Genomic DNA, 8,379 nt, shown 5'->3' with positions numbered 1-8,379 from the left:
TGGCCAAAGCGGCGAGGCAGGTTGGAGAGGAGCAGGGTGGCGGGCTGGCGCGAGCCACGCACATAGTCCGCGGCCTCCTGCGAGAAGAGGTATGGGGAGGCATGGGTAGGCATGGGTAGGTATGGGGAGGTATGGGGAGGTATGGGGAGGCATGGGTAGGGATGGGGAGGGATGGGGAGGGATGGGGAGGGATGGGGAGGTATGGGGAGGCATGGGGAGGGATGGGGAGGCATGGGGAGGGATGGGGAGGCATGGGGAGGCATGGGGAGGCATGGGGAGGGATGGGGAGGTATGGCGGTAGTCCGCGGCGTCCTGCGAGGCTCGCAGCAGCTGCGGCAGGCTGGTGCCGTCGGCGGCGAAGACGCGCATGCCGAGCCGCTGCTCTGCCCACGAGGCAGTCCACGTGCCCGTCTTGAAGGAGATGGAGAGGCCTGCGGACATGTCTCGGACCTGTCTCGGACAGTGTCCCGGACATGTCCTCTTGCAGGAGATGGAGGGGCTTGACTCTCCTCCCGCACGCGAGTAGACCCCTTTGAGGGGTGGGGCGGCGGCGGCGGCGGGTGTGCGGGTTTGCGCGGGCTGTCGAGGGGAGAGAGAGAGAGAGAGAGAGAGAGAGAGAGAGAGAGAGAGAGAGAGAGAGAGAGAGAGAGAGAGAGAGAGAGAGAGAGAGAGAGAGAGAGAGAGAGGAGGGGAGGTGCTCAGCCGGCGGGTTGCGCAGGCGCCGTTGTCCGAGACGCAGAAGAGGACGGGGCAGGCGCGGCGCCGGTGCGCGACGAGCTCTGCGGCGTTGACCGCAGAGAGCCACTCCTACGGACTCCACCGACCGGCGTGAAGAGACGCCGCTCGCGGCGAGGCGTGTCGGCGAGCGGGCGAGAGGAGCGAACTGGGGGGGGAGGGAGGAGGAGGCAGGCGATGTGTTGTGCTGTGCTGTGCTGTGCTGTGCTGTGCTGTGCTGGGCTGGGCTGGGCTGGGCTGGGCTGTGCTGTGCTGGGCTGGGCTGTGCTGTGCTGTGCTGTGCTGTGCTGTGCTGTGCTGTGCTGTGCTCTGCTGGTCTGGTCTGTGCTGTGCTGTGCTGTGCTGTGCTGTGTTGTGCTGTGCTGTGCTGTGCTGTGCTGTGCTGTGCTGTGCTGTGCTGTGCTGTGCTGGTCTGTGCTGTGCTGTGCTGGTCTGTGCTGTGCTGTGCTGTGCTGTGCTGTGCTGGTCTGTGCTGTGCTGGTCTGGTCTGTGCTGTGCTGTGCTGTGCTGTGCTGTGCTGTGCTGTGCTGTGCTGTGCTGGGCTGGGCTGGGCTGGGCATGGGCATGCGCTTGTGCTTGTCTCTCAGCCGCACCGAGCGCTCCCCTCTCCTCATCTCTCCTGATGTCTCCCCACCTCTCCCCATCTCTCATAGAGCCGGCGAGCGCTCCGACCCGAGTTGCTGTTGACGGAGCCCAGATCTCCCCGTATCTCCCCATATCTCCCCATATCTCCCGCATCTCGGACCGAGTTGTTGACGGAGCCGTCGCCGCAAGAGACGTAGGAGATGGCATCCGACGGCCAGCGCTGCGCGGCAGGAAGGTGCTCGATCGCCACCGCGCGGCCTACCGCCTGCGGCCCCTGCGACGCCAGCGTCGACGTCACCAGGAAGTCAAACTGCGGGTCGTCGCCGAGCGAGCAGTGCACGCCGCCGGTGACGGGGTCGTTCACAGAGATGGTGTGGCCGCGCGCGCGGTCGAGCAGCACGCGCTCGAGCGTCGCGCCGCGCTGCAGCTGCCGCGCCACCAGCGTGCCGACGTGCCGGTAGTGCAGCGCGGCCGGGTCGGTCGGCCGCAGCGCGAGCGCGACTGAGGCAAGCAGCTCCTCGCCGCACGGCCCGATGGTGTAGTAGCCCTCGCCCTCGTAGGCGGCGATGCGGCTTTGCGTGTGCAGGTGCGTGGTCGCCATCGCCGCGCGCAGCACCAGCCGCACGCGCTCCGGGTCGTGCGCGAGTGTCGCCAGGTCTGCTGCTGCTGGTGCAGGCGCCGCGAGCGCCGCGTCCACTCGCGATGCGAAGCGGGCCGCGCTCGCCACCTCGGGCAGCTTGGTTGCCAGCGACGAGGTGCAGCGATGTGCAGGGAGATGCAGCGAGTTGCCTCGATTTGCAGCGCCGCCGGATAGCAGCTGCCGCAATCGCATGGTCGGTGATCAACGAGCGTGCTCTCCGGAGTCACCGGGCTCGCAAAAATTTTCGAATTTTCTTTCCGGTGGTGTGCCGGTGATAGTACTAGCACGCGCCAGTTCGCACCTGTGTCGAGCCTGTCTGCTGTGAGAGAGAGTTGTTTTGTTTAAATTCTTTTCGTCGCCCGTCCCCTCGCCCCACGGAGCCTCTCGCGCGGGTCATCTCACCGACATCACTGGGAAAAAAAGTCAAGGACTTTTCCGGTGTACCGCAAAATGGAATACAAAGGCGTGCGCTGCGTGTGTTCGCTGCGCTAGGCCAGGCCCAGGCCACCCCTTGCAAAATACGCGTGGTGCTCCGCATCGTCATGCGCTGGCGCAAGTGGTGACGTGGAGGAAGGAGGACGGGGGTCGCGGTCAGGCGCCTCACGATCGTCGTCGTCGCCATCAGGCGGCAGTCCTCGCAGCGCCATCGGGCTGCGCGTAGAGCGGGAGGAGGAGCGCCACGCACGGAGCGGCGTCCTTGTCGAAAATCTCGACGGCGTTCGCCGTGGTCACCTCAAACGCGGCCGCCTTCTTCCCCGCCTTCTCCTCCGACGCGCCAGTCATGTCGGAGAGCTCTCCGCAGACGGCCTTGCCGTTCGTGTTGACAAGAACGAGGTTTTTGGGCAGCTTCATGATGACGGCGAAGTTGCTCTTGCAGTTTTTCATTGCCGTAGCGAGATTGAACGGATTCGCGGCCAGCGGAGCCAGGGCCTCCGTGAGGGCGGAAGGGTTCTCGACGTACTTCTGGCACGTCTCAACGATCGCATCGATGTCGTCTTTGACCTCTGTGAGCCGCAGGGCCGCAGAGGCAACCGCCTCCACAGCGTCCATGATGGCCTGCAACAGGTCGGCGGCGATGCCCGCATTCTCGAGCTTGACATAGTTAACCTCGATCGGGCACGATCCCTCGGCCAGGAGCGTGATGTTCGCAGTAAAGGCCGCTACGACCTCCGCCATGAACTCCTTGATCGACCGCCCCGCATCGGCAAAGACAGCAACGGCGGCCTTGATGGCGGCGCGCAGAGCCTTGACCAGGGCCTGAGACAGGGGTGCCCGGGCAAGATTGGCTCGCAGGCCAGGCGAGACAGCTCTGACGGGCGCGGGGAAGGGCGGAGTCGCACCACAAACGCGTTGTTGAGCTCGGACAGAACGTTGGTGATGTTGGTGCTCTTCTCGAACGTCTCGTCGAGGTCCTCGACGCCGACCGCCTTCGCCGTGAAGGCGGGGATGAGAGCGAGGCCGGTGACGTCGCCGTCGCTGCCCGAAGCCTTGGCAGGTGTCGATGAGCTGCAGCCCATGGTAGCGGGTGCTGGTACGGGGCGCAAATGAGGCGGCGACGACGGGCCTCTTGCGGTCTCTCCGAGCGATTCCCACGTGAGACGTTGCCTGCACCAATGGCCGCCTCTCTTGCCTTGTCAGCGTGGTCGAGGCGAGTGGCGAGGCCGATTTCTTTGCTCGGACAGGACCCTAAGTTTCTGTCAGGACTGTTTCTGTCAGGACTCTCAAGTTTGCTGGTCAGGAGGTCAGTCAGGCAGGACTATCAAGCAAGTTTGCGTCAGGACTGCCCCATCAGGACGATTCCGCAGAGGGCGCGCACGCGGTCGAAAGGGGGACTGGGCGTCTATCACACTGCTGGGGGGGAGGGGTAGGGTTGCAGTGAAGGTTAGAAGGAAAGCGCGGAAGTCCCCTCCGTCGCAGTTGTCTCACCTCATCGCCTCTCTCTCCGACGTTTGCATGTAGAGGTCTTCTCATCCCCGTCAGGGTCGCCAGTCGAGCGCGCCCGCTAGGCTCGCGAGCGGCTTGACGGTGGTGCCGGAGCCAATGGAGAGGGAGAAGCAGCCCTTTTCGGCGATGGCAGTGCGTGTGCAACCTCGCTCCTCGGCGACGCGGTCGCGGATCAGGTCGGAGACGGCGCTCTCGCTGCGGAGGACGTGGCCGACCCGGCCGTCCGGCAGGGTGAAGGCCGAGACGCAGGCGAGGTAGGCGAGCATACACGCAGGCTGGCTGGCTGGCTGTAGAGTGGAGCTGCTTGCTGCGCATCGAAAAGAAAAACAACACGCACTCTGTCAGGCAGGACCCTTCGGGGTTGAACTGCCACGATGCCACGAACACAAACACAACTCTGTCCTCATCGCGCCACCACCTTTGGCAGCACAAAACTGCGCCAGATGTCAGCCAGCTCCGGAGCCGCTCCCTCGCGGCTGTCGAAGCGCTCCTCGTCCCACGCGATCAGGTAGCCCAGCCGCATCACCTCGACCGCCCGCTTGCGAGCCGCCTCCGGGAAGAGCTCGTGCGACTGCGGCGACCACTCCGCCGCCTTGAGGACCAGCCTGCCCACCTCCACCGCCTCGGCCGCTGGCTGCAGGTTGGCCGGCCTGAGGGAGGGCAGAGGCGTGGGGTGTCGAGAGAAAGAGAGCATCCGGCGAGTGGGGGAGAGACCATGGCGCGCCTCAGTGCGAGTGCCTTGGCCTCGCCCGCCACGCGCACGCCGAAGCGGCGCGTCGAAGCGCTCGCGGAGACGACGACGCCGACCTTGCCGTTCATCGAGGGCCGCGAGACGAGAGAGTGGATCGCGACGGTGGTGCCAAGATACACCCCGTCTCCCTGATGTGGCACTCGCAGCCGCCCCGCAGAGTGCATGGAGGCATGCCCGCACTCGAGGAGTAGCCTCTGCTGCGGGTCCGTTGCCGCAACCTCGGCCGGCGAGATGCCGAAAAAGGCATTGTCGAACCGGTCAGCGCCGGCGATAAAGGCGGCGTGGAATCTGCGGTCGCCGGTGGCCGGAGCGTCTTGCAGAATCGCGTGGCGGGGCGCGCCGAGGGGCGACACTGCGTCTCCGGCAGCAGCGAGGAGGCCGACGGCCGCAGCGATCGGATCCGACTCGCCCCACGCGCAGAGGACGCGCGCCCGCTCGAGGGCAGAAGGCTCGCCGGCTGTAGAGTCCGCGCCGCCGCGCAGCAGCGCCCGCGCCCGCTCGACGGTGAGCGCCTGCGGAAGAGGTGCAATACGCGTGAGGACAATGCGCTCACGCCTTCGGCCGCTATAGTCTCGGGCACGCCTCGAGGTGCTGGAGCGGCGTCCAGCCGCGGCTGGCGACCAGCCAGGCGGCGAGGTCGGCGTGGCCTTCGCGGTTTGCGGCCTCCTCGGGCGTGCCGAAGGGCGTAGCGGCGCGGGAGGCGCCGTAGGAGGAGAGGAGCTTGGCGACCTCGAGGTGGCCATTGTAGCACGCGGCGAACAGCGGCGTTGCGCCGTCGTTGCGGGCTTGGTCAGGCGCCGCGCCCGCCTCGAGGATCAGCCGGGCGGTGTCGAGGTGGTTGTTCTGGCACGCAACGTGCAGGGGCGTGACGCCACGGTTCATGGCTTGGCTGATCGCCGCGCCTGCCTCGAGCAGCAGCTGGGCGATCTCGACGTGGTTGTTCTGGCACGCGATGTACAGCGGCGTGGCGCCACTCTCCTTGGCTTGGTTGACCGCCGCGCCCGCCTTGAGGAGCAGCCGGGCGATCTCTAGGTGGCCCTCCTGGCACGCGACGTACAGCGGCGTGCCGCCATTCTTCTTGGCTTGGTTGACCGCCGCGCCGGCCTCGAGGAGCAGCCGGACGCACTCGATCTGCCCTTCCTGGCACGCGATGTTCAGCGGCGTGGCGCCGTCATCCTTGGCTTGGCTGACCGCTGCACTCGCCTCCAGGAGCAGCCGAACGCAGTCGAGGTGGCCCTGCTCGCACGCGACGATCAGCGGCGTGAAGCCTTCAGCGTCTCCTTGGTTGACCGCCGCGCCAGCGTCGCGCAGCAGCCGGGCGCACTCGAGGTAGCCCCTCTCACATGCGAGTAAGAGAGTCGAGGCGCCTTCGCCGTCGGTCGCTCCGGCGCTCGCGCCGCCTTCGAGCAGCAGCCGCACCGCCTCGGCTTGCCCGTGACGAGCGGCCCAGGTGAGCAGCGTGTCCTGTTTCCCGGTATCGTGCCGTGCGTCGAGCTGGGCAGCGAGCGACGTGCCGCTCGTCCCCTGCCCGGAAAGGAAGGCGCGCAGTGAGGCCAGGTCGCCCTGAGCCAGGTCTTCGAGTATGAGGGTTGGGCAGAGGACGCCGCTCATGGCATAGAGAAAAACGTGCTCGCGAGCAAAGAAAGGAGAATTGTACGAATTCGAGATGCGGCGGCAAAAGCACGACGCTCTCACGCTCACGCAGGCTCCCGCCGCTCATCCCGCCGCTCAAGCCGGCAATATGTCCCTGCTAGCGCTCGCGCTGCCCGCCCGGTCGCCACCCGTCGCGCTCCGTGTGACTGGGCCTCGGGCGTGTGTGACCGGTCTCGATGGCGGCACGCTTTCTACATACATACATACGCTCTCTCTGACCTCAGCGTGCAAAGTACGACCGGAGGCAGCCTCGACGACGGCCTCGCCGCGCGGGTGTGGGACGCCTACGACCGCATCGGAGGGATCTTAGATGCTCCGGGATCGATAAATTGTCATCGACGAAACTTACGACGGGATCTTGCGCACTCGCGGCTTCGGGGGCGTGCGCGCCGGAAAGACGACTCGACATATAGGGCCGTACTGCTCTACTATTTCGAGGAACACCAACGGAGACGAGTCATGGCCGGCACTCGCAAGCGGCACGGCGTAGCCCCGTTGCTGTCGCTTTCGCCGATGCTGACGTTGCTCGTCTGCCCCCCCTCTGTCGGTGCTAACGAGTGCCCCGATGGGCCGTGCTCGGAATACCCCCCTCATGAGTGCCCCAATTGCGCGGACGCGGCCCCGGGCGCGGAATGGCACGTTATGCTGGTCAGTAGTTGCTCAACATGCGCCCTTAATGGGAACCAAAACGACTATGCGGGGGGACCGTGCGAGTGCAAGGGGGGCGAAAAGGAATGCGCTCTGCCGAGTACGCTGTGCAAGGAAGCGGACAACGCCAGCTGGGACAAGTTGCTCCTCTGGAGTCTTGGTACGGGCCGCACCTTCCTTTCGTGCTGGCTCCTGGACGACAACGGAGTAGCTCTTAGTGGACCTGGACTTGAGATCCCTGCTCGCCTGCAAAGCCTGCAAGGCCCTTCGAACTCTGTCACAAGCGAGCCTGTCATTATTGATGACATCGTGGCTCTTGATGACTGTGATATGGGAGGGGCCAATCTATTCCAGCTCAACTTGAAGGGTCTTTCCGCAGACGAAGCGGTGGGAACATCATGCCTAGAGTTTGAGGAATGCCTCCTCATTCTTACGCTGGCGCCTCCTCCCTCGCTGCCCCTTATGCTGGCGCCTCCTCCCTCGCTGCCCCCGCGGGCGGCGCCGCCGCCGCCGCCGTCACCCTCGCCCTCGCCCGCCGGCGGATCCGGCGACCCACACCTCCATTTTGCGCACGGCGGCCGCGCTGACTTCCGCGGCAGAGACGGCGCCCGCACACAGCCACTTCCCTTCTGTGCGCCCCGCAAGCGACAGTCGAGGTCCCCTCCACGTGTCCCTTCCCCTTTTGAGCAGGCGCGTACTACAGCTTCTTCTCGGCGCCAGCGATGACGCTAAACGTCAAGATTGAGCACGCGGTCAATCAACTCAAGCGGAAGACTGGCATGCTCACGGTGCCCTGCTGCTCGCCCACTCTCCTCCCCCCAAAGGCGCGAAGCGCAAATGGGCAAACGTCTCGATGCACGCGTCGAAGCTGAACGAGTTCAATACCGGGCGCTCCAACCACCCTGCGTGGCAAGCGGGACGGGTACCCCAGGAGCGCTGGCACCGTCACCACAAGCGCGCAGGCCGAGGGCGCGATCGAAGGCAGCGCTGCCATGTACGAGCTGCCCTCGCCCTACGCCACGGGGTTTGCCTTCTCCCGCTTCGACGCGGAGGAGCAGGTGTCAAAATGTAGATGAAAGGAGGAGGTTGGAGCCGAGTCCAACCAGCGCTGGTGCTTGTGCCGGCTAGGGTAGCAGATCGCCCTCCTATCAAGCCACGAAACGTGTGTTGCAGGCGCACCCCGAGGCCGGCCTCCCGGCGGGCGGCGAGGCTTCGGCTACTGAAGACGAGGCGGCTTGAGAAGGGAGGGGCTGGCACGCTGGGCGTGGTCGGGTTGGCGGTGTCCCATTCCCAGGGTGGGAGGGTTGGGTGAGGGAGGGGCGGCTGCTCCTCTGGGAGGAGGACCTGGAGGGGTTACGGCGCGGCCCGGCCCGCGGCGCTGGCGGGGAGGGGCGGGAAGTCCCACAGCAAACGCCGACTGGAG

General features: G+C 65.9%; 2 protein-coding genes across 2 annotated transcripts; both read right to left on the bottom strand.

Moving 5' to 3' along the window:
* Positions 1-392: 392 nt before the first annotated feature.
* Positions 393-2,152, bottom strand: EMIHUDRAFT_460506 (hypothetical protein; the record flags this gene model as incomplete). The annotated part of the gene is made up of 3 exons (XM_005789708.1): positions 393-431; positions 723-807; positions 1,481-2,152. Coding segments are annotated over 3 exons (795 nt in total), but the record flags the coding sequence as incomplete, so codon positions are not given.
* A 2,155-nt stretch (positions 2,153-4,307) lies between these two features.
* Positions 4,308-4,723, bottom strand: EMIHUDRAFT_317582 (hypothetical protein; the record flags this gene model as incomplete). Its single annotated transcript, XM_005789707.1, has 2 exons — positions 4,308-4,538; positions 4,619-4,723. The coding sequence occupies 2 exons, from the start codon at positions 4,721-4,723 to the stop codon at positions 4,308-4,310; spliced, it is 336 nt and encodes a 111-aa protein (XP_005789764.1).
* Positions 4,724-8,379: the final 3,656 nt, after the last annotated feature.

The sequence above is a fragment of the Emiliania huxleyi genome (assembly GCF_000372725.1).
Source record: "Emiliania huxleyi CCMP1516 chromosome Unknown EMIHUscaffold_1251, whole genome shotgun sequence".
Taxonomy (NCBI): Eukaryota; Haptophyta; order Isochrysidales; family Noelaerhabdaceae; genus Emiliania; species Emiliania huxleyi.
The sequence above is the reverse complement of the archived record's forward strand: the minus strand, read 5'-3'. Positions and strand labels throughout refer to the sequence as shown.